Source organism: Colletotrichum aenigma, assembly GCF_013390185.1.
Source record: "Colletotrichum aenigma strain Cg56 chromosome Unknown KSG_Cg56_contig02, whole genome shotgun sequence".
NCBI classification, from domain to species: Eukaryota; Fungi; Ascomycota; class Sordariomycetes; order Glomerellales; family Glomerellaceae; genus Colletotrichum; species Colletotrichum aenigma.
The window spans coordinates 4,055,214-4,079,296 of record NW_023500908.1 but is presented as its reverse complement, the minus strand read 5'-3'; the positions used below and the strand labels follow the sequence as shown (position 1 = coordinate 4,079,296).

At 53.3% G+C, this 24,083-nt stretch overlaps 2 protein-coding genes across 2 annotated transcripts; both read left to right on the top strand.

Moving 5' to 3' along the window:
* Nucleotides 1-6,077: 6,077 nt before the first annotated feature.
* CGCA056_v003145 (uncharacterized protein) lies at nt 6,078-7,955 on the top strand (the record flags this gene model as incomplete). The annotated part of the gene is made up of 5 exons (XM_037318402.1): nt 6,078-6,088; nt 6,217-6,286; nt 6,358-6,438; nt 6,508-6,858; nt 6,921-7,955. The coding sequence occupies 5 exons, from the start codon at nt 6,078-6,080 to the stop codon at nt 7,953-7,955; spliced, it is 1,548 nt and encodes a 515-aa protein (XP_037184201.1).
* Nucleotides 7,956-10,421: 2,466 nt separating this feature from the next.
* On the top strand, nt 10,422-18,134 carry tcsA-0 (Two-component system protein A; the record flags this gene model as incomplete). Its single annotated transcript, XM_037318401.1, has 5 exons — nt 10,422-10,552; nt 10,650-11,797; nt 12,872-12,988; nt 13,046-17,634; nt 17,688-18,134. The coding sequence occupies 5 exons, from the start codon at nt 10,422-10,424 to the stop codon at nt 18,132-18,134; spliced, it is 6,432 nt and encodes a 2,143-aa protein (XP_037184202.1).
* Between the last annotated feature and the right edge of the window lie 5,949 nt (nt 18,135-24,083).

Below are 24,083 nucleotides of genomic sequence, written 5' to 3'. Positions count from 1 at the left end.
GGCAATGACGTTCCGGGAAACGGCTGCCGGGACGAGGGTTGGTGTACGATGCTTCAGGCCCTCCCCCGGCACAGCTGCCGCCTTACTTAAAGTAAGAATACGTAGATGGGATGCCGTCAACGACCTCGCACGCCGCACCCGCCTGGCTCCTTCGACTGCCTCAACGACCCCTCTTGGTTCTCGCAGACACCAGATCGTGCGCACCGGCCGCTTGGATCACGGTCCCGGGATACTTTGAGGCTGCCGCCTTCATTCGTAGGGCTCCATCTTCCCTTTCCAAGTGTCATCGCCCGAGACTCTCGGGCCCGTGAAAGGTTCATTCCATCTCCCGTCTTCGGCCAGGTCTCACTTCAGCCTTACTCCGAACGGGCCTTGCGTGGCTGCCACACTCGCCGCATCAAGCCATGCCGTTGTGCGTATACCACTGGGCCATAACCCACCCGTGGCGCGTGGCATGCAATTCGGGTCACTGCAGTGGGAGCTGCCTGCATCCATTGCCTGCCTTGCAACTGTCGCTGGCTGCGTCTCTAAATTGTAGAGCACGATTTGGAGAGATATGCAAGTCAGCGGTCGTCAACATCATCGGATCTTGCTGAATCGACATCGATTGTCGAGTATAGTACTAATAGGTTGCACTTCCAGCGTTCTATTGACCGTAGCAGGTACAATGACTAAGTATCCCTCTGAAGGACAGGTTTAAGCGTCAACCTGTATCTCGGTCATCGGACGAAAGTCTGCATAATACCCGATCAATCCTCCTTTGCAACCACAGAAGGGCTTACAAGTTACGACTTCGACACCAAGCATTCTGTCAGCATACGTCTCGGCCATATTCTTCAGCTGATGCTACTGTTAATAGAAATGGCTGTTTGGAATGCGTCCTGAATCAGTGGCTGACCAAGTCGAGGTTCATGCGGCGCGTCAAACCGACCCGAACGATCTACAAGAGAGATCCAGTTTGTCTGTTTCAGAGTCTTGATGAGATGGAGCCCTTATCCTTGCAAGGATGCCGGGCTGGCCTCTCGAACAATTGTCTCGTTCCGGGAATCGGCCGTCATTCGACAGAACTTCCTCGCCGCAGTGGGGAAGACACGCACGCTCACAAACATGCCTATCCGTACTCTGTACTGAGTACTGACTGCCGCTGGGTACTGCATGTCCGTACCAAGGTTCGCCAACTGCAGGCTACTCAACTCAACTCTGATTTCTCTCATTAGTACTCAACACCTACCACCAGCACCACCACTGACGGGCCGATGGGCTCGTTAGTATCTTGGTGATCGGCCCTCACAGCCTCATTTGCTACTCTGCTCCGCAGGTTAGCGGCAGGGGCAATCCCGCATTGGGATGCAAATGTCAATCACCAGCGCAAAGAGGCAGCAGGGGCTCCAGGACGGCGTCTGTTTGTAACAACTACCGACGGGTCGAAATTGACGCGGTCTACGGATACCGCGTACTCCATCAACATTCCAACTGAGACCCAGCGGTGACGACAACGGTCAGGATCTGACTGACGGAGGACAAAGGCGGGAAGTTTGTCTTGTTGTAGATTGCCAGACACTCAAACCATGGCATCTGGCCCGAGTGTCACTACCCCTGTTGTCAGTGAATTACCCTTGCTCATTTCACCAACAAGCTCAACCGCCCGCCCTGGTCCTCGACCTCGCCCTCGCCCTCGCCCTCTCCTTTGCCCTCGTGGGGGGATGGGCATGGCACGGAACGGCAAGACAAGCCCAGGCATGGCGCAACGAGCAAGCAGAAAATAAGAAAGGCCGAAATCAATTTCTCGAGCGACGATCTCTTGCCGAGAGGCGAGATGCAGACCACATTGCACCAACGCGGGAGACAACGATATCCCTGTCCATATCTTGATTGGCGACGCACGAGGTTGATGAAAATGAGCAGATGGAACATGGGCTCTTTTTTTCTTCTCCCCCCGGTCCCGAGCAGGCGATTGGAGCTCCAAGTTTCCAACTACCATCCTCATCTAAGATACCGGACCTCTGATCTCTGAACTCGGCTTCCTTGGGTAATGTGCGGGTAGAGGCGACGGGGAGACTGAAGCATACAGAAAGCACAAACGGCGCACCCGCCGTTCCATTTGGCTCCGGCAGTCTGACTGGCGGCCGATGTCCCGACGCCAACGGCAATATGTATTCGTAACTTGTTTCGGTCCTATCAATTCGTCAACGACTCAAGTCAACAAAGGCCGCGTACTCGACTCAGTCAGTACTCTGGAGGAATGGCCGACTTCTCGCCAAACCGAAACGGTACCAAAGCCGGCGTTCACTCGTCCAATGCTACACATGACTGATGATCTTGGACTCTGGGGTTGGTGGTCTGAACAACCAAACAAATCAAGCTTGGTTTGCATCATTGGATCGATGGTCAGCTGCAGAGTGCCAGTGAAGGTGGGATTGCGTTCAATCTTAAGAGATTGCGCCGGGTAGGGTCCCGTCCTCCAGCGTCGTTACAACTTGTTTTGTGGATGGATGACTCTTTCTCGCACTCTTGCTCGTGCGCCCAAGAAAGAAAAAAGAAAAAAAAAACTGAAGAGAGGAAAGGTCGGCGGGTTGCTCCATGTCACCATGATGGTTCTCTAGCACGCAAAAGATAAACAGACAAGTTGACGTGGACTGCTTAAAGTCCCGGACAGCCAAAACGAGAGAAACCTCCTTCGACCGGTTGCGCCAAACAGTCCTTGGTTCAGTAAGGTCTCGGGTATCTAACCTAGGTAAGGCACCTTACCTTTAAGTGAGGTGCCTACCTCAAGATAGGTAGGGTATTGAGCGCTGGCGACAGCGGCAGCGTTAGCGGCGAACACTGAACGCAGAGGCAGGCACCGACGCACACGCAAACGCGCAAACACGCAAACACGCAAACACCATGACAGCGATGTAGCTCCCACCAAGTCTGAGCGATATGCCGGAAAACAGCTGCCAGACTAGGAAATGGAGGCGAGAGAACGTGTGAGTTTAAATTGGCAGTGGGTTCGGCTCGGGACATGAGAAAATATTGGTGCAAGCCACATCAACAAACCCACTCCTGCACAGCTACAGGCATGATATGTCTTGATGTTTTAGACGAGAATTACGCCGCTTGCTGTCAACGGGGAAGCGGTGTCGGCACCAAGTTGCAGAGACAGCGGTCAAGTTAGTAGGTGATGGCTTCAGGAGCAGTCAAGATCTACAACAGCAAATCATTGCCCCGTAACGAGCACCGATAGCCAGAGTCGTTGATTGAAAGAATATGGTTGGATGACAAGCTGGGTATGGAGGGCGGACGGGTCAAGGATGTCGACGGGATGGACCACTCGTGTCCCTTGCTTTTACAGCGGCAAGACAAGGAACCTTGCACAGGTTGCGTTGATACCTTCCTTTCCCTCGAGGTTGGTGCAGGAATTCTTGCCAACGGCTCTGCTGTCCAGGAGGCGGTCAACAGCTGCCTTCCATCGGCTTGGCGGTCTGTCACAGAAAATGATTGCCTGGGTAGGTCACGTCAGGGTCGGGACGAAGGGGCAGGCGTGCAACGCGACGGGGCATGCCGCATCAGGGCAGATTGGAGCTTCATCAATTATAATGATGACTGGCCATGGGGCTGTTTGTCTTCATGTCAACGCCGGAAACCGGAAGGCTGGATGTACACCAACTTATTAGTTAGGTATGGACGAACGAAATTGAATGGTGATCCGGGCACCCAGTGCGGTATGGGCGAGTGTTTTGTTTCCCCCGATGCGTGGGATGCGTAGGTAGGTTGTTTACTCTATATTAGTAGAGTGTAGATGATGAATCCACCAGCCATCTCATTGATTCAATGGACCGTGAGGGTAATTGATGAGGAGTAGGAGGAGAAGGCCGAGACTGGGACTGGGACCTGAGGCGGGGATGAGGACGGGGACAGGCAGGAAATCTTCGGTTCCACGCCCCCCTACTAGTGCAATGGGAACGGGTTGACGGGTGTGTGTGCGTACGTGGTTTATGGACCGTGGGGCAAGGAAACCCGGGAATTCTGGGAACGTGTCCTCGAGTCTTTGGGGAAGCGTCGAAGCGAGGGCAAGCAGCCTCCACAGGCATCTCCAATTCCCAGTTTCCTGACGGCCCAGAGGGAAAAGACCAGACCAGACCGGACCAGACCGCAGCTCACTCGAGTGGAGGGACCCGTTCTCATCCCACCAGAAAAGCCGACCTGGTATGATGCTGGATTGAACAATTGACAGTTGGTTGACTGAGTGAGCGTGGTGAGAACGGTCGCCATGGACTTTCACATATGCAACTGAGAGATTCTGGTGTTTCTGTTTCCAAGCGTCTGTCTGGTCTATTGACAACCCGTGCTTCTCCTCTCCCTCGTCCTCTTACTTCTTTTTGTCTTGTTCTCCTTTCCTTCTCCCTTCCCCTCTCCTGTCTTTCTAAGTAGCCCCCCCCCCCTTTTTTTTTTTTTTTTTTTTTTTTTTTTTTTTTTTTTTTTCCTTCCCCTTCCCTTCCCCTCCCCCTCTCTCTCTCCCTCTCTCTCTTTTTTCCCACCTCACGTATCATCTATGTAGGTCGTTTACTCAAGCCACCCTACATGACATCTCACAGGTACCTATGTACCTAAGGTAAGGCACGGATGGATACTTTGCCGCCTCAAACCAACCGGACACTCAGTTGCAAGTCTGTAACCACAGGTGGGCCTACAAGTTCCATTGCCTACCTAGGTAAGGTACAGTGTAAGTGCCGCTATTGGGAAGCTGGAATCGTGGTGTCATTGTGGTTGCTGGCTGGACAAGCTTCCGGCCTCCACTGTTGTGGGTGTACACTGGTCACTCACCTTACTAAGGTTGGCATCTGTCGGCACCCCCTTACTGCAAAACACACACATTACCTGTGGCTGTTTTTGCACACCTGCATCGCCGCTGTCTCTGGGTTGTTTCTTCTTCAACCGCATTGCAGCCCTCGTCCGCGGCTGCATGGCACATGTGGCTGTCGACAGGGCAGAGCAGGGTTGAAAGAGAGGAGGATAATAATAAGTAAGGGAGGCGGATGCGGATGCGGATGCGGAAGCGGAAGCAGCGCAAGGGGGCCGGTATGGGTACACAGCTTGCTGCCGGGCCTCGCCATTGCGTTCCCCGTCGCGGTCCAAATTGCAGTGCAATGCAGGCAAGGTAGGTAAGGTAGGTAAGGTCGGTAAGTAGGCAGTCGCAATGTGCCCTGGAAACAATTAGGTACTCAGGTAAGTACCTTACCCAAAGTGTAGGTAGGCAGGTAGACAGCTAGACAGATAGGTAGTAGGTACATTAGACACCGCCAAGACATTTCAAGATGCCTCTAATTAGCACGACACACGCACAATCACTTACCACCTCGCCTTGCCCAGATAGAACACCTGACAAAAGCATCCCGTCCACATATCGATGTCTGCCTAGACACCTCACCTTACCTTTAGTTACCTTATAATAGAACATGCTTAGTTACTATGCGGCCGGTGCACCAGTTCTATGGACAGATGGTTGCTGGTGTCGTGGTGATGCTTGAATGCCTGCCTTAGGTGTCTACCTGTGAACGTAGCAAACATCCATGCCCAGCCTGGTGGTTCGCCATGGTGGCATCTTATCATCCGTCAGCGGGCGACCACCAACACCACCACCACCACCATAAGCACGACGCCTCATCTCACCGTTCCTGCGGCTCCCGACCCGACCGTCCTACGGCGGTACAGGAAGGGTGGAAAGGTCTGCCGCACCTCCAGCACACCTCACCTACCTCGAAAGCAATGACCAGGGGGCCCCGCCATTACCCCTGTCCCAAGTAATAATTTTGGCCCCTCCATCACAGCAGTCGGTCCCCTTTTCTTTGGAACCAGTCGAAACTCATATCTACAGCAACGGCCACGACTGCTGCCACGCGCGACCTCCCTTCTTCTCCTCTCTTTGCTGCCAACTCCGTCACCTCCTCCCGAGTCTCAATTCCTCTTGAATATCCCTCCGCTGCTATCTCGCGAGCTGTGCCATCGCCAGACCTACGAGAGCATTGCCTTGCTGCGCCATTTCTCGTCTTCTAGTACCAAGTTGTAGCATCATCATTACTTCCACAACCCCCACCATGGCTGACATGTGAGTATCTTCTCTGCCTTTCTGGCACCCCCGAATCGCTGGTTCTCGTTCCAGAACCTCACGGCCTCTCTTGCGGCATGCATGGGACTTCCAATTGAAAGAACTCCTGCTGACCGTCCCCTCTGCAGTAACGTTGATGTCTTGGTTATCGGCGCCGGCCCGACCGGTCTTGGTGCTGCGAAGCGTCTCAACCAGATCGTGAGTTCTCACCGCCAGATTGCACACCTACCCCTGTCACTTCGAATGCGCATATTGACCGATTCCTGCAGAACGGCCCCTCATGGCTGCTCGTTGACTCTGCCGACAGGGCTGGCGGTCTTGCCTCGACCGATGTGACCCCCGAGGGCTTCGTAAGTGCTTCCTACACAGCGAGCTTTGCTCAGCCTTGCGCCGACGCCTTTTGACCAGTTTCTTTCCAGCTCTACGATGTCGGTGGTCACGTTATTTTCTCCCACTACAAGTACTTCGACGACTGCATCGACGAGGCCTTACCCAAGGACGATGACTGGTTCACCCACCAGCGTATCTCCTATGTCCGTTACAAGGGCCTTTGGGTACCCTACCCCTTCCAGAACAACATCTCCATGTTGCCAAAGGAGGACCAGGTCAAATGCATGAACGGCCTTATTGACGCTGCCCTCGAGTGCCGCGTCGCCAACACCAAGCCCAAGGACTTCGACGAGTGGATTCTCCGCAACTGCGGTGAGGGCGTTGCCGATATTTTCATGCGCCCTTACAACTACAAGGTTTGGGCTGTTCCTACCACCAAGGTAAGAAGCTTCAAGCAAACTAGTATGTATCAAGCACGTCAGATCACTAAACTGTGCCCCAGATGCAATGCCAATGGCTCGGAGAGCGTGTCGCTGCCCCCAACCTGAAGCTCGTCACCGAGAATGTCGTCCTAAACAAGGTCGCCGGTAACTGGGGTCCTAACGCCACCTTCCGCTTCCCCGCTCGCGACGGTACCGGTGGTATCTGGATCGCTGTTGCAAACACTTTGCCTCAGGACAAGATCCGCCTGGGCGAGAAGGGCTCCGTCGAGAAGGTTGACGCTCAGGGCAAGGTTGTCACTCTCAAGGATGGCACCACTGTCAAGTACAACAAGCTCGTCTCTACCATGAACGTAGACCAGCTCGTTGAGAGGATGGGCAACCAGGAGCTTGTCAGCCTGTCCAAGGGTCTCTTCTACTCTACTACCCACGTCATTGGTGTCGGTCTCCGTGGCGCCCGCCCTGAGCGCATTGGCGACAAGTGCTGGCTGTACTTCCCTGAGGACAACTGCCCCTTCTACCGCGCCACCATCTTCTCCAACTACTCTCCGTACAACCAGCCCGAGGACAGCAAGAAGCTGCCCACCCTCTACTTGGCCAACGGCAGCAAGGCTGAGTCTACCGAGGCCAAGGAAGGCCCCTACTGGTCCATCATGTTGGAGGTTTCCGAGTCTTCCATGAAACCTGTCGACCAGGAGAAGATCCTCGAGCAATGCATCCAGGGTCTCATCAACACCGATATGATCAAGCCTGAGGACGAGATCGTTTCCACATACCACCGCCGCTTCGACCACGGCTACCCCACTCCCTCGCTCGAGAGAGAGGGCGTCCTCAAGGACCTCCTGCCTAAGCTTCAGGGCTTGGACATTTACTCCCGTGGCCGCTTCGGCAGCTGGAGGTACGAGGTCGGCAATCAGGACCACTCGTTCATGCTCGGTGTTGAGGCTGCCGACAACATTGTGAACGGTGCCGTCGAGCTCACGCTCAACTACCCCGACTTCGTCAACACTCGCCGCAACGAGGAGCGTCGTCTGGCTCAGTCGTACAACTTTGCCTCCAACGCCAACGGCACAGCACTCCCCTCGCACAGCAAGTAATGCTGTGGCGTATGGGCGGAAGCCGTAAGATAAGAATGGGCTGATATTTTCGTCTTATCGCTGTGAAGCATTAGAAAGCATGGACATGACCAATGAAAGGCGGCAAGCTCAGGGGAGATGGAGCTTTGGCTAAGCATATAAGAATACCTGGGAGTTTTGTTGAATGAGGGGGATTGTTTTGCGCCATACCCACGATGTAGATGAATCGTGCGCATATGTATGCGTAGGGCTTCAGTGAGCCCTGTCAAAAGGGAAAGCTATATAGAATATAGATATCTTTGACACGTACTTTTGATACCATCTATTTTCGCGAATGTCACTCGATACGTGCTGGCGACTGAGAGGATGAAATAAGGTAAGGGGTGTTGGATGACGGGTCCTGTAGTCCCGGTGGAGCTCTGCTCTGCACAGCATTTTAGCCATCAGTTGCTAGCTCTCAGGTACAATGGATTTACCTAGTGCTAGTTCCCTGATAATTCACCAAACTTGTAATGAGTGAAATTGGATTTACCAGTTTAACTCCGTTGGCGAAGCGCCTTGGTCGGTCACGTCTTTTGTTGCAACCATGGGCGTGGAGAAACCAAGTTTAAGGATGGGACGGTTGGAAGGCGGCGGTGTTTTGGAGAGTTTCTTGGTCCAAGGTCTGCGTGGTTTGTTGCAGCGAGTGCAACACTTCAGTCAGGACCGATTTCACTTTGCGGGAGGGACAGGGTTTTCGAAGTGCGGCTTTGGCGGCAGGATGAAGGTGGTCGCGAGTGACATCATTTGGGGTCCGAACTTCTGGCAAAGACATGCCCATCTCGAGGTTTTGCTCTCCGAAGAGGGAGAATGCAACAGTGTCGCGATTCAGGCCTGGAGTTGAGCGGGACGGATATTTCCCGAAGGGCTATTTCGATTTGGATGTACCTGTGGACGAGTCGTGACGACTCTGTTGAGAGCCCTAGGGGCGTGGCTGGATTGGCAGAAACAGGCGGTCAAAGGAAGGAGGCCAGAGGGAGCAAAGAGGGAACAAAGACACAAAGCGATTCAATGCTAGCCGCGGTGAGCTGTCCCATTGTAGGCAGAGACCATGCCGTGGAGGGCTGTAACAGACAGGCCAACCAACCCGAGCAGGTCGCTCCGCGCCTGCCAATCATTGCCCTTTCGTCTGGCCGTCACTCTGTTCGGCTTGACTGCGTGTGTACTCCAGTGTTGTCTCCCGTCTGCAAAGATGCTGACATATTTGACTGTTCTGACTGTTGGACCTCCAGCTACCTACCTAAGGTCACCTCAGCCTTGACTCAATAAAGTCACCTATGTATCCCTGGGTTTGGGGCGTCTTCCAAGGCAACAAGCTGTCACAGTGATGCCTCAGTGTGCATCTGTAAGCTGGTTGATAGGTGCCAAACACCGGTTGTGTCCCACCTACAAACCTGATTCTGATGTGCCTGGCCTTAGATGGTATGGGGTCTTTGGGGAGGGGGGTTGAGCACCTCCGTTACCTACCTGGGCACCTACCTAGGTACTTACCCTGCCTATTAACCTCAGGTACCTGCCCGAGGAACGGTATCTTAGCAGCTTTGGTAGGTAGGTACGTAGGCGCCCGGACGGTAAGGTAATGCCCTTTTCTCCGACATTCAGCCTGGCACCGCTACCGCTGGAGTACCACCACTTCCACATATGCCTAAAGATTCCTCAGGTGCTTACCTACCTCAGGTGCTTACCTACCTCAGGTGCTTACCTACCTACCTTACCTCAGGTACCTTACCTCCACCTACCTAGGTACCTAGGTAAGGTACTTTAGGTCCGGTCAAGGGGAGCCCAGGTGAGCTGCCGTACCTACCCACGGTGCCCAAGGTAGGTAGGTATCCATCCATCACTTCCTGCCCCTGCCTAACCACCGACGACAGCTGCATCTCCCGATCCGTTAGTCGCCGACGACGCCGCCGACGCATCACTAGACGCAGCGTCAACCTCACGCCTCTTCCTAGGGAGCCCGTCGTTGTCCACGCCGCCTTGATTGCGATACTTCAATTAAGCGGCGCCCAGTCTGTTTCACGCGCGCATCTCTATCCTAGAGGCATAGGGCTGTAGCGGGGCCTTTGCCATAACGTCGCTCACGAATCCACGACGACGACAACGACCAACACCACCACCGCCGCCGCCGCACAGCCAACACCAAATACACTCACTGCATAATTGCACCACGTCCGCCGTCTCACAACACTCCCTTGGGCATTTTGTAAAACCATGAAATGGTCTGCCGCGCCTAGTTGACGCTTTTGACGCCTCCGACCGAAATCGTACAAGCCCTTTTGCGCCAACCGCCGTCACCGAGACCACGAGTTCGTCGCCAACGCCCGCCCGCCCGCCCGTCCCACTGCCTCCTCCAAAAATCGATCTCCCACCCCGCCATCACCATCACCAACACGAATCACCACAAAAGGTCTCCGAGCTCTAGGCTTACGCCTATGACTGACCTCAATGATGGACGGCACTGCCATCGTGTCGGATGACCACTTCGACCCCCCGTCGCGTCTGTTCGAGCGTCTCCGCCAGATTGCTGGTTATACCTGGGATGAGTCCAGACTTCCCTTCCACACATCCTATGACATTTGGTGCGTCCTCCTGCTTGTGCAACCCACCCCAAATATGCGCGGGGCCTTGCTTCTCTGCTACTGCCGATCTCCGTTTAATCTAACGTGCGCTTCACAGGCACGTATGTGGCACCAGATTCGTGTCACCCTATCAACCCTCCTCATCATCCCACCCCGCCTCCAGTCCTGGATCAACCGCGAGACTCCAGTCCGGCCGACCCTCACCCTCAGAGCATGCGAGCTCCACGAGCCTGCACTCCGGTCTACCCAGCGATGCTAGCAGCGACTTCTCTGCCACCTCTCCCCCAGCCAGCCAGGCTACTGGTGCCGAAATATCATACATAGAAGAGCCCGTGGTGGCTCGCGTCTCATACCACGTCCTTCGTGAAGAGAGGGCGTTCCATATCGCCAAAAACCTATTCGCTACAGCTGATCCCAATGGCCATCACATTGTCAAGCCACTCGATCTCATCCGTCTCGCGCCTCACCCGGGCGACCGCGGTTCCATTGTGGTTGCAATCTACCAACACCCCGGCCAGAACTACTTGTTTGATTTGATAGACCTGGGACCAGCCTTTTACAAGGCAAGGAAGGTGGATGACAGATATGAAGCCTATCGTAGAGACAAACTTCATCTGAAAGAGCCCATCAACTTACAAGAATTCCTCGATTTCGCGATTGGCGCAAGTCAGTGTCTTGAAATCCTCCACTACGGGCAGGTCATCACCCACGGAGAGATTCGCCCTGATTCCTTTCACTTCAATATCGACACGAATTCTGTCAAACTGATCAATTTTGGTACGGGCACGAGGTCATTCGAGGGCGGCTTGTCGAGTACGTCCTGGTCAAGCTTATCGAAAGAGCTAGGCGCCAAGAACAAGCTCCTCTATATCAGCCCCGAGCAGACCGGACGTATGCCGGCGGAACCTGACAGCCGGACTGATATATACTCTCTCGGTGTCGTTTTCTGGACTTTGCTCACTCAACAGCCTGTTTTTGAGGGGGAGACGCCTTTGGACATCGTACAAGGCGTTCTGGGCCGACGGATCCCCAACGTTTCCCAGGTTCGGCTCGATATACCAGACGTCATTGGGCGCATCATACAGAAATGTACAGCGAAGAATGTGGCCGACCGCTATCACTCGGCAAGCGGCCTGAAACATGACTTGTTAAAAGTGCAGCAGTTCTTGACCGACGGTGACTGGCTGGCACTCAAGGAGTGGAAGATTGGAGAGAAGGATATATCATCGTTCTTCATCCTACCTAGTATGATGATTGGGCGTCAGAAGGAAAGAGCAGAGGTCATTAGAGTGATTGAGCGCGTTGCTAAGAGCCATTCTATGAACCAAAAATCGGCAAATAATCGTTTCTCTGACGGATCTCAACTCTCCGCCGAGCTTCCAGACTGCGCAGATCTGTCGAGCGAAGGTGCAAGCTCTGCAGAAGGCACCACGCGACGAAGCGGATCATTCACACACACCACATCCTCAGACCCAAGACAGTCGAAAGCAAGCTTCGTACCGTCAATCTTGTCCGATACTCAGACAATATCCGGAGACACCATCGCATCGTCCAATTCTGGCCCTCTTGGGCGCATGACCAGACCATGGGAGAGGCACCAGTCCGTGTCCATCGAGACCCGGAGCCTTGCGGATGGAATAGGAACACCAACTGACAGCAACCGACACAGTGCTGTCGAGTCATCATCGTCGAGTCTGTCCCGCCAACTAGGTTCAGCCAAGTTCAGGAGACGCGGTCATTGCGAAATTGTCCTTGTGGAGGGTGCCGGCGGGCTTGGCAAGAGCTGTCTGTATCAATCTGTACTTGCGGAAGCCAGACGGAGAGGTTATTGCGCCACGGCGAAATTTGACACAGCTCGCCGAACTGCTTTCGGACCGCTGCTCAAGTTGTTGTCGTCATTGTTCAAACAAGTCTTCGGAGAACGAAACACAGATACGCCATTCCATCAAGCTCTGAAGCAGTACGTACGACCCGTGTGGCCGACCCTCCACAAGGTACTTGGGTTGCCCGATTTCCTTATCGGCGCACTTGACAACTCTTTGCCACGATCTGTATCAATCACTCAAGGTTCCAACCAGACTCGCAACATACGGACGGGGCTCAAAAGACGCGGCTCATCCCCGGGAAGCTCACCCAGCCGCTTGGCGAAGCCTACCGTCATCTCTTCACAAGCCTCTCAAGACTTTTTACGGGCCGGTGGAGCAACAAAGACTATGCGCTTAATGAACACCTTCCTAGATGTCCTCCGCATGTTCACGTCTCACAAATTTATTTGTTTTGTATTGGATGACCTTCACTTTGCTGATGACGAGTCCTTAGAGTTGATTACTCAGATCATTGGAGCACGAATGAAGATGGTCGTCATCATAACATACCGCCCTGAGGAGCTGTCCCCCGAGCGAGTACAGTCCATCATTCAGCCTCCTGAATCTGAAGGTAAGCCTCAACATCGCCTTTCCTGTGCATCGCACACAGTATTCTAATATCGTCCAGAATTCCCTCGGTCGGGCGGGCCGGTCGTTACTCGCATCCGACTAAATCCATTAGGCGAGGAGGAGATAATTCAATACGTGTCGACCACGCTCTGCAGGCCAAAAGAGGAGGTCATGCCGCTGGCCATAGTCATACAGTCGAAAACCGCAGGAAATCCGTTTTATATGCGGGAGATGCTAAGCGCGTGTTACCGGAAAAGGTGCATTTGGTACGACTACAGGGACAGCAACTGGCACTTCGACCTTGACAGGCTTTTTGAGCACTTCCAGGGCGAAAGCGATTACGACATACTTGACACGGGTTTCATTACCAGGAGGCTAAATGAGTTACCCCCATCTTCTCGAGCGATACTTGCCTGGGCTGCACTGCTTGGCTCATCCTTCTCATTCGAGCTCATCACCAGACTTCTGAGCGGGGAATTCCAGTACGAAGATGAAACCACATGCCGGGGTCCTGGAAACGAGCGATATCACGCATCGTACTCTCAACAAGAAGCAGTCAACGGTCTTCAAGCTGCCGTTCAGGCCTACATTATCGTCCCTAGCGAGACAGACGACAGGTTCCGGTTTGCCCATGATCGATTCATTCAAGCGTCAGCAGCCCTCAAGGAGTGCAATGCTCGAAAGATGCACTTCGTCATCGCGCAGACTCTTTTGAAATACTACTCCGCAGATCCTAGGGCAAAGGACAATACAGCCTCGCATATTTGTGAGTCTGTTGACATTATTAAAAAGCGAGTCCCTCGACGCGAGCCATACCGGAAGCTGCTGTTTGACTGTGCACAAGCCGCCGTCGAGAATTGCGCCAGGCCAACAGCATCAAAGTTTTACAGCACAGCAGTAGCGCTGTTGCAACCAGATCCGTGGAACGACGAGCTCGATGATGTATCTTACGATGAGACCATGCAGCTACATCTTCGCGCCGCCGAGTGTTATCTTTACATGGGAAATCACGGAGCAGCTAATGCCCTGCTCGAGACAGTTTTCATATGTGCTCGAAGTCCCTTGGACAAAGCACCAGCCTATGTCCTGCAATCGAGAACATTGGCTCAGATCGGAAATGCAAAGGGGGCATTGGCATCATTGAGAGAGTGCCTTCGCGCACTGGACGTCGAATTTGATGACGATCCGACGTTTGAAAAGTGCGACGACCAGTTCGAGAAAATGTCCGTCAGGATTCAGACGATGGACAAAACCGAGCTTATGAACCCAACACCATCGCTGGATCCCGGCTTGCCGTCTATCGGAGCAGTACTGGCAGAAACTGTCAGCGCGGCATGGTGGAGCGACTATCTTCGGTTTTATCAGCTTTCCTTGGTTATGCTGGAGCTCCATCTCACTCATGGCGCCTTCCCGCAGTCTGGAATGGCGTTTCTGCATCTCGGAATCATTGCTCTCGCTAGGTTTAACATGGTCAGTTTCGCAGTCGAGGTGGGCAATGTCTGCATCGAACTGCTTGGTCGATACCGAGACCCATTTTCAATGGCCAGAGGTTACATGCTCTACGCAAACTTCATCGGCCACGTACAGATACCGGTGGCCGTTGCGTTAAATCACTTGGAGGGGTCTGTAGAGTATGCCGCAGCAGCCGGCGACAGAATCTCTTCCATCCTCAGTTTCGGCCTGGCAGCGCAACTCAAGTTCTTTTCGAGCGAGAACTGCTCAGATCTGGAAGCGTTCTGCCAGTATGGTTGCGAAGAGATTCCAAACTGGCATCAGGATACAAGAGGCGGCACTCTGCTTATCTCAATCCGACAGGCTTGTCGCGCTTTGCAGGGGAAAACCCGCACAACTGAGCCGCTAGATGTTATGACAGACGACCAGCACAATTCCGCAACCTACAAGGCTTGGCTAAGAACCAACACCCAAAATGGCAATCGCTCCATCCTCTGGTACGAGAGCATTGAGATCGTGCCTCTGTTTATCTATGGCCATTACGACCGAGCCATTGAGGTCGGACAGGCGTGCTACGAAAGCGTTCAAAACCTATGGTCTGCGCGGAACAGTAGGCTGGTGATCTTCTTTTACGGTCTTGCCCTCGCCGGTCGCATGCTCCGCAGACTCAATGACCCTCGGTTAGACCCGAACGACTTGATCGAGGAGACAGAGGACACTGTATACAAGCTCCGGGAACTAACGAAGAGGATCAAGGAATGGGAAGTGTACACTGACGTCAACTACCTCTCTTGGTCCAGAATATTGGAAGCGCAGATTGACGAGTTAACCTGCGACTATGGTGGAGCCGTCAAACTGTACGAGGAATCCTTGGACAACGCTGAGGAGCACAATTACTTATTTGAGGCGGCTTTGGGTAACACGCTGATGGCAGGCACACTCGTCAGGCGTAAAGCTCGCAGACTGGCGCGGTCGGCTTTCAGGGATGCCATCGCCTTCTACCGACAATTTGGTGCTGTGGCTGTGGCTGAGCGCCTGGAAGAAGAGCACGCGATTCTATTACACAGTCCGACGAGAAACCCGCGGACGACGGACGCCGCTGTCCAGACTGATTTCGCTGGAGACAGCAGTGGCGTCGACTATCGTGCTGTCGATGGCGAGGAAAATCAAGATGCTTTGCAGCATGCGAATCAAACTGCCATCGCCGATATCAAAGGCGAGCGCATAGGGGCATGGCGCGGCTCGATGCATGAACACAACGAGCCTGGGGCAGGTCTGCCTGCCCTTGATATGATCGATTTGCACGCGATTCTGCTCTCGTCACAGGTCATTTCAGGAGTTCTTCGGGTCGACGAGCTGCTGAAGACCATGTGCGACGTTATCCTGCAAACTTGCGGCGGTTCAGCTACGCTTGCAGCCATTGTGGTCCAGGACTCCGATGAATCAGGTTGGTGTCTCGCGGCAAGTGGCGATCCCGAGAGAGGTGCATCGGCGCACATACCAGGGCTTCCCCTGGCGGGCACATCTCTCGTTGCGGAGAACGTCATATTGTACTGCACTCGCTTCCGCGAAGCCGTATTCATCCCGGACATCATTAGCGATGAGCGGTTTGGCAACGTGAGTGAGGCTTGGCTTCAGAGAAACGTATTGAGCAAAGCTATCATTGCTATTCCCATTTGTCATGGCTCCAAGCCGCTCCTCGGCGTCTTGTATTTGGAGGGCGAGCCGGGCTCTTTCACTGACCGCAACGTATCCGTCCTACAGTTGCTAGTCAATCAGATTGGCATTAGTTACTCCAATGCCCTGGCAATGAAGGCGGTCGAGAAGGTATCAGCAGAAAACGTTTCAATGGTTTCACTTCAGAAGCGTGCTCTCGCCAAGGCGTTGGAGGCAGAGACCAAAGCCAAGCATGCCGAGGCTGAAGCCAAGCGAAATGTCAAGCTGGCCGAAGAGGCTGCCAAGGCCAAGTCAATATTCCTGGCCAACGTTTCTCACGAGCTACGGACACCACTCAACGGCGTCATTGGCAACTCAGAACTACTCAGAGACAGCAACCTGGACAAGGACCAACAGGAGATGGCTGATTCAATAAGAGTATCGGCCGACTTGCTGTTGACGGTCATCAACGACATTCTCGACTTCTCTAGAATGGAGGCCGACAAGATGAAGCTATACGTCATTGCCTTTAATCCAGAGGAAATGGTCCGGGAGGTTGTTCGCGCCGTCTCTTACAGCAACAGGCAGAAGACGCAGCGAAGAAATGTCAAGATCATCCAGGACATCAACCTACCTTCGATGCTCATTTACGGAGACCCCATCAGACTGCATCAAGTCCTCGGCAACCTCATAGGGAACAGTCTGAAGTTCACCGAAGATGGTTCAATCACCATTGGTGCACGCGTCGATTCTGAGACTAAGGATAAAGCGACGTTGACCTTCAGGGTGCAAGACACCGGTATCGGCATTCCCCAGCAGCAACTTGCCAAACTCTTCCAGCCATTTAGCCAGGCTGACAATAGCACGGCGCGAAAGTACGGCGGTAGCGGTCTCGGCCTCAGCATCTGCAAATCTTTGATCGAAACCATGATGAAGGGCAAAATCCAGCTGGAAAGCCAAGAGAATGTAGGGACCACTGCCTGGTTCACGGTTACGTTCGACAAAGCAAAGTCAGACGTCTCTGCCGGAGACGCACAACAGATCAAATCTCCGCCACCAGTGGAGCGTTCCGCTTTACCCGTCTCAGAGAGAAGAATGACCTCTCCCAACCCTTTCCTGGATCTCACTGCCATTCCCAAAGAACAGATCAGGATATGCATTGCTGAGGACAATCCGATCAATCAGAAGATTGCCATCCAGTATGCTCAGAGACTGGGATACACCACAGTAGACGCCTTTGAGAACGGTCTGAAGGCTGTCGAAGGCTTACGGCAAAAGGCAAGAGAAGGCCAGCCGTACCACGTGGTCCTCATGGATGTACAAATGCCAGTGCTGGACGGTTACGAAGCGACAAAAATGATTCGTAAGGATTCCATCGACGTGGTGCGCAAAGTGTTGGTTATCGCCATGACAGCGTCAGCTATTCAAGGAGATCGAGAGAAATGTCTAGCGGCTGGTATGAACGATTACCTGGCAAAGCCTGTTCGGTCTGAAGTGCTAAAAAAGAAGTTGGATACCTACGTCAGCCCCCAGGCATCCGTAAGCGATAATACCGCAAATATTGGGGAATTTCGGAGTTGACCATCGCCCAGAATGCCTCTTCTCCGGACGGAGTCCGTAACCACACCACCTCGCCATCTTATTTCACGGCGGATCTCATCGGTGCTGCTACCAACTTCTCTCTGCCGATCAGGGACAATCCGGCATACAGTCGGCCAACTGGCAGCAGCACGGCACCCAGCCAAGCGTCGACAGACACCAGATCTACTATTGACATAGGCTCACTATCTGAGACTCAGTCGCAAGCAGCTTCACAGAAGCGGTCGTCCCGAAAGCTGACCAAAACGCGAAACAGCATCGACCCAGCATCGGCCGAGAAACCACGAGCTGTTCTCACCAAAAAACCTCCACAACGTCAGGGTACTGGGTCTTCGATGGATGCAGATGGCAAATCGGATAATCAAACTTTCTACCCCAACAACCGCAGTAGTATCAGCTCACTGGGGTCCGGCAGTAGGGACAAGACGTTTCCTAGCTAGAGATGCGAAGATGCCATACCCTCGCTTGCTCTTGCCCACAGGCGAGAAGCAGTCGAACATTGAAAGTCCGCCCCTGTGACAGTGAAGACGTCACATTTGGAAAGGGGGAAGGTGGGTCGTGGTCGCGCAAGTAGCGACTTGCGCCGAATGTGTCATATGTCTGGGTTCTCTAGATCAAGGAATTACTGTCTTGACAAGGTGGGAAGACATATCGGTTTTGAAGTTGTTTTTTTTTTCTCTCATGTCTGGGGCTGGGCATTTTGGGGATGGTTAGCAGCTACCCCAAGGGGCACAACACATTGCTTAACACGACTGAATCTTCGAAACCATACCCAGCGTTTTCACAATGACACGGAAATTATTCGTGTCCGTGAACATATTATGACTTGGTCAAAGAAGGATGCTGCTGATGGAATACTGTGTCAAATGCTTTGCAGACAGGCTGCGCCTACACGCCCCGTCTACGTGGTCAGCTGTGCTTCCACCGTTCTGTTTCATACAGGATATTGCAGGCGACAATGTCATGCTTGTCGTGCCTAGTCTTGTCTATTCCCTCTCGTGCAGAGTTGCCTTCCCCTGTGTATCGACAACCACCATTGAAATCAGCCCATGCACTTTTGCTAACCAGGCTGACACAAGACATGTAACTCACTGTGCTGCTGGGAACCTTTTTTTGTCATTAAATGTCTAAGACAACCACTGAAACACCACGCAACGAAAGTGACAAAGGAAAGAGCAATCTTGTCGTCAGAGTCTCACACTTGCACTGCTGGTAGCAGAAAACTGGCAAAGAGGGTGGGTGTGTGTTGCAGTCGTGGTCAGAGTCATAGTCAAGATTGGCTTCCAGGCCTCTGGGGACAAATGCGATGAGCCCACTTCTAGATCACATCTCCTGTGTAACTACCTGAAGTGATTTTGACCAGGCTGAAAATGGATATCAGGTCGCGGCGTTGGGTTTTGGTATCATCTTGGCTCGATCAACTTGGGCATAGCATCCACATGCATACAAATTCAATTCAGGTTCGTGAAACCACGCACATAAATGCCTACGTCCGTAGCCAACAACGTGACTCTGTGTGCGTTTCCATCCCCCTTTCTCTCCCTTTCTCCCCTTTCTCTCCTCGATCCAGATCACCATTTCCCGTTGCGCTCATCATATGAGGGCAGCAGTGTAGAATATCCATGTCAGGAACCCTGAACAGCTCAAATGACAGAGTGACATGATTCTAATCCATGACCCATCCCTTTATGGAGCGCGCTTTTTGAAATGATGACGATGCGCAGCTCGACCCCATCCCTTTCTCATCTATCCAAAAATCCTCCGAAAAAGAAAAAGGATGTCCCATTCCCCAGCCCCTCCGTCTCTCTTCCGAGCCCACCGGAGAAGCTCTCACCGTTCATTTTGATTATCCGAGAAATTGCGCGGCGATGAAGTGTGGCACAGCAAATAACTCCAGCACAGACAGAATAGCCGGAAAAGAAGGTGCCTTACTCGTAAGACAAGTCAACGCCCACTCCAGAAAGGAAACGGCCGGTTGCCAACCCAAGGGTGGGGGGAGGAAGATGAAGCAAACGGAATTGACCAAGAGGTAGAAGTTCTGCTTCGCCGTTGATGACGGCTCGAAGGTTGACCACCAATGCCTGTTCTTGTCTCGTCCATTTGATTTTTTGTTGACTCGGAAATTTCTTCTTTTCCCTCTTTTGCCATTGCCTGCCATTGCCGTAGGTGTGTGTGTGTTGCAAGTAGTATGCTTCGCGCTTCTCTCCTCACGTCCATCATTCCAAGTCCCGTTCTATGAAGTCCGGCAGGCGAATACTCATCATTGAGGGCTTCGTGGGACTTGGAGAATCTCCGTCCCATGTCGAAGACACATTTTGAGCACACCTAGCAAACCCCCCTCCATCAGGCAGAAAAGTCTATCCTTGCGTGTCCGCTTCCGCTCAGCTTCTCAACTGCCCTCACGTATGCAGCGGCTCACAGATCACAGGATCATCCCATGTTGGGTTGCTGAAGCTTTATTTGAGTTCAACTCCCCCTCCCCTGCCCCCCATCCGTCCATCCATCAGCCATGACCCCCTCCTCCGTCGTGTGCCATTCTTGTCTAGCACACACCCAGCAGAATCCCGCCTTCCGCCTCGGATTTACCGCCTTGTTCCCACCCATGCATGCTCAGATCTCGCTTTCAGCCGACGATCAGCAAGGCAACCTTTACCCTTGCCCTGACGTCCTTCATCTTGGATGCTCAAACTCTCGATTGAGGTTAAGATGGTTGAGAGGAGAGAGAGGGAGAGCAAGAGGAAGGCAAAGAGGGACATGCACAGAACACACAGACAGAAAGGCCAAGGAGGGGGCGGGATCTGGCGCAGATGAGGGTGTGGGGATGGCGGACCAGGAATCCCATGTGGACTGGATATGCCAAACCGTGAATCTCACTCCCCCCCCCCCCCCAAAATTGCGCCCGGCGCATGCCATTGCCAGGCTGACGGATGCTGAAATCTGACGAGAGTACCCACTTGGCTTTGGGGGCCCAAAAGCTGACGATACACCGTGGCTTTGCTTTTCCTTCTAGGCTTCTTCTCACTTCTGCCGAACGAAGGGTGGAGAGTAGCAGCAAGACACACGGCGAGAGAGACAGGGCATAGACATCCTAACTGATTACTACCATAGTACTCATCTCCCTACCGGTGGGGGCCGACTGTTGCTTCCCCGGGCTGTTTGCCTCCTCCATCGTTTTTGTCCTCCCTCCTACGAGCACCCCTCTCGTCGTCGCCGTTCGATGAGCGAATAGCGGTCGGTGCCTTGTCCTTCTTCCCTTGCGCATCTTCAAAGTTGTTGTTCCCGTCTCCGCCTTCTATCCTCGCCTCGTTCCCAGAACAGTTTCAATCTCCCCTGCTGTGGAGAGAGTACGCGACTGCTGATTCTGCCTTTCCACCCGTCTCCGATTCCACCCCCCTCTCTCCCAACCCCTTCGCCCTCTGCGAGATCTTTCACTCTCCTAGCATGCCCTTCCCCTGATCCGTTCGTTCCTCTACCTGCCTATCTATCTCCCATGGGATGTGGGTTTGGAATCGCAGTCAGCTTCAATGTACTCGTTGTAGAGTGGGTGGCAGCCCAAAGGCCAGTGGGCACGGCAAAGGTGAGCCGGCGCGACGGGAGGCAAACATTGTTTCGCCTCTGAGGGGTTAAACCTCCGACGAGCCATGGGCTTGCTCATTCTTTCGCACTGCGAGGGCAGGGATCAAGGGCGGTTACAGACGCGACAAAGCAAATAAAACAAACGCGGTCAACGTTTTTCGAAAGAACGGGGCTCCCGGCCAGTGACTTGATGCCGTTTCCGGTTCACTGGCCAGATGGTTCTAGGTTGGTTGCTGTTTTATTTTATTTTATTATTTTTTTTATTTTTTTATACACGTCTTATGTTGGAATGATTGCCCTTATCCCGCACATTGGCCGGGTGGCATCCCATATTGTCTGCTTTTGAGAAGTTGGAATCGGTCGACAACAATATACTTTGAGATGCAACGCCAAAGATCATTACCATATCGGGCGCCCATCTGGGAGGCAAAGGCCTCGTCCGGCCGGGGAACGTCCGCTTGGCAAGCGTTGAGCGGTGCTTCCGTAAATGTGAGCCCTGCTGTTGTTGTCGGTAGGGCGCTGACGCCCTGATTCTTTTCACATTGTCTTCAATTCCGGTTTTGCCTGTATCGCCGAGAACGTCTTCGGATGACATGCTGTGCCAGATGATAAGCTGTAGGGTGTGGCACGCAAGCTTTGGGCCATCAACAAGTCTGGCTGCGAACTGAGCAACGTACGCAGTACGCAATGTTCCGACTTGATGGCTGAATTGCAAAGAGAGGCACGCTCGCAAGAAACCAACCAACTAGTGCTGAGTTTGCCATGGTAGATGGGATGAAACTCAAGAAAGGAAGACTGTGGGTTTTGCAAATTGGATACCACCGAGTTGCCGTCCAGCCCGCATCTGCTAGGAACACTTGCATATCGTCTCCTTGCCCGTGCATGCGCACCCCACTTCACGACAAAATGAAGTTATGGGCGAGGCAGATCAGGCCTGGACCCGGCCTGTGGAAACTAACCGAGCTCCCCTGGCAATCCGCGAAGAGACACCGGTGGTAGCAGGGAATCACCATGACGCGCGGGACAATCTCCTCCTCCGAGGATCCGAGGCGTGGCAGAGTAGCATCCCTTGCAACCCTCATTTATTCTCGACGAAAGCCTTATGAGCATCGTCAAAGAGGCCAAACGAAGACGACGTGGTGTGTCCGGTTGTCTCGAACGGGCAGCCTGAGAGAAAGGATATGCCATGATCCCCAGCTGGCCAGAGCGCTGTCGCCAGCCTTTCCCCAGTCATGCATTGTCAACTTCCAAAAAGGAGATGAGACGAGCTGGGCGAGATGGGAGAGCGCTGCAGACCGTCGGATTGGCTTTCTCCACTTAATAAACTTGTGACAAAAGCTGGCATGTCCAACGCTCTACACTACACGTAATCAGTTGGGTTTTCTCACTCTGTGAGTCCTGGCGAAACTTCGATCCAATGACCATTGCAATCGATAAGGGATGATCCTGGTCTCACCGCACATGCAATCTTCTGGAGAGCGGGAGGGAAAAAGAAGACCAAAGCCTGGTCTCTTTCCAACCCTCCAATGTCTCGACGCAGCGTCAGCAGGTCAACAACATGTGACAAGTTTTTGTATCCGCCTGCTGCGAATGAGGATGAATTAGTTTGAGATTGGCTACAGAGCCAACGTTCGCAACGTTCGTTGCTTTCGACAACACCTCACTGCTTTTATGCGTAGCATGCCGAAATGTCGAGCATTCGAAGCCGCCATGGGGTCTGGCAGGAATCGTGAAGGCGAAACCAACGGTATGCCCAGAGATTTACGGGTACGCCTATCAGCCACCCATGCCGGCGCTGATCTCCTGTGACGGGCAGAAGCGAGCCACTGTGGCGCCCCCGTTGAAGTCATAATGGTTCGAGGATGTGACATCCAAACATGGTTAGATTAGTGTCGGTCGTGTCTCGTGAGTAGCTGACAGCCCGTTCCAGGTCTCGATATCTTTCCTGGGATGAAGGACCAAGTGTGCCGTGACGTTCGCAGATGCCAATCCAAATTCCTATCCGTCCGAATTGCCTCCGACATGTTTGCAAAAAAGACCATGGTTGCGACTTCAGCCTCAAGTTGACTTTGGGTGCAGGCAGCGCCGCAACCCAAGTTCGCTCCTATGCGAACATGATGCAATGAGGAGGCTCTGGCTTCTTGTGCGACTTTCGTAAATTCAGTGTTCGCTTCGGACGAAAGGAAGCGTACAGGTTATGACAGTGTAGTAATCTGTAGTGATGGCCGAGTTGTCGTTGATGAAGATGAGGCAGCTTCGATGAAGCTGTCGGGAAGTGAAGGCCGCGGCACGACCCACGTTGGTCGCAGAAACGTCCCCAGGCCTTCGATCGCGATTTGGAGGCAGCCAGGGGCTGTTTCATCTCACCCCAACGTCGATCTTTTGGGCAAGCTTCGCGGAGGATCGGCACAACCAGAGAGCGGACAGCACACGGCGCCCATCAGTGACAACCGCACATGGCCTAGACCACATGCAAAGCACATGCGTGCCACGTCTATTTGGCTTTGCTCGACGATCTTGTCTTGGGAAGAGCGATGATGGCTTCGGCAGGGCTGGCAAGGCTGTGGAACCGTCGTTAGGGATCCAAGTGACGCTTTTGCCCGAGGGAGGTGGAAGTCTCAGAGAGATCGCCTTGCTTGATCCCAAAACAGTGAGTGCAGCGCAGCGCGTGGGCGCACAAGGCTCCATCCACCATATCCTGCAACTGTTTCCGCCACCTCCCGATGCCAGTTTTCGACCGAGATGGATGAGTTATCTTGGGTGAATGCGCATGGCTTGTAGGGGGGCTAGCTTGAGCAGCTCTTTGTTGGGTC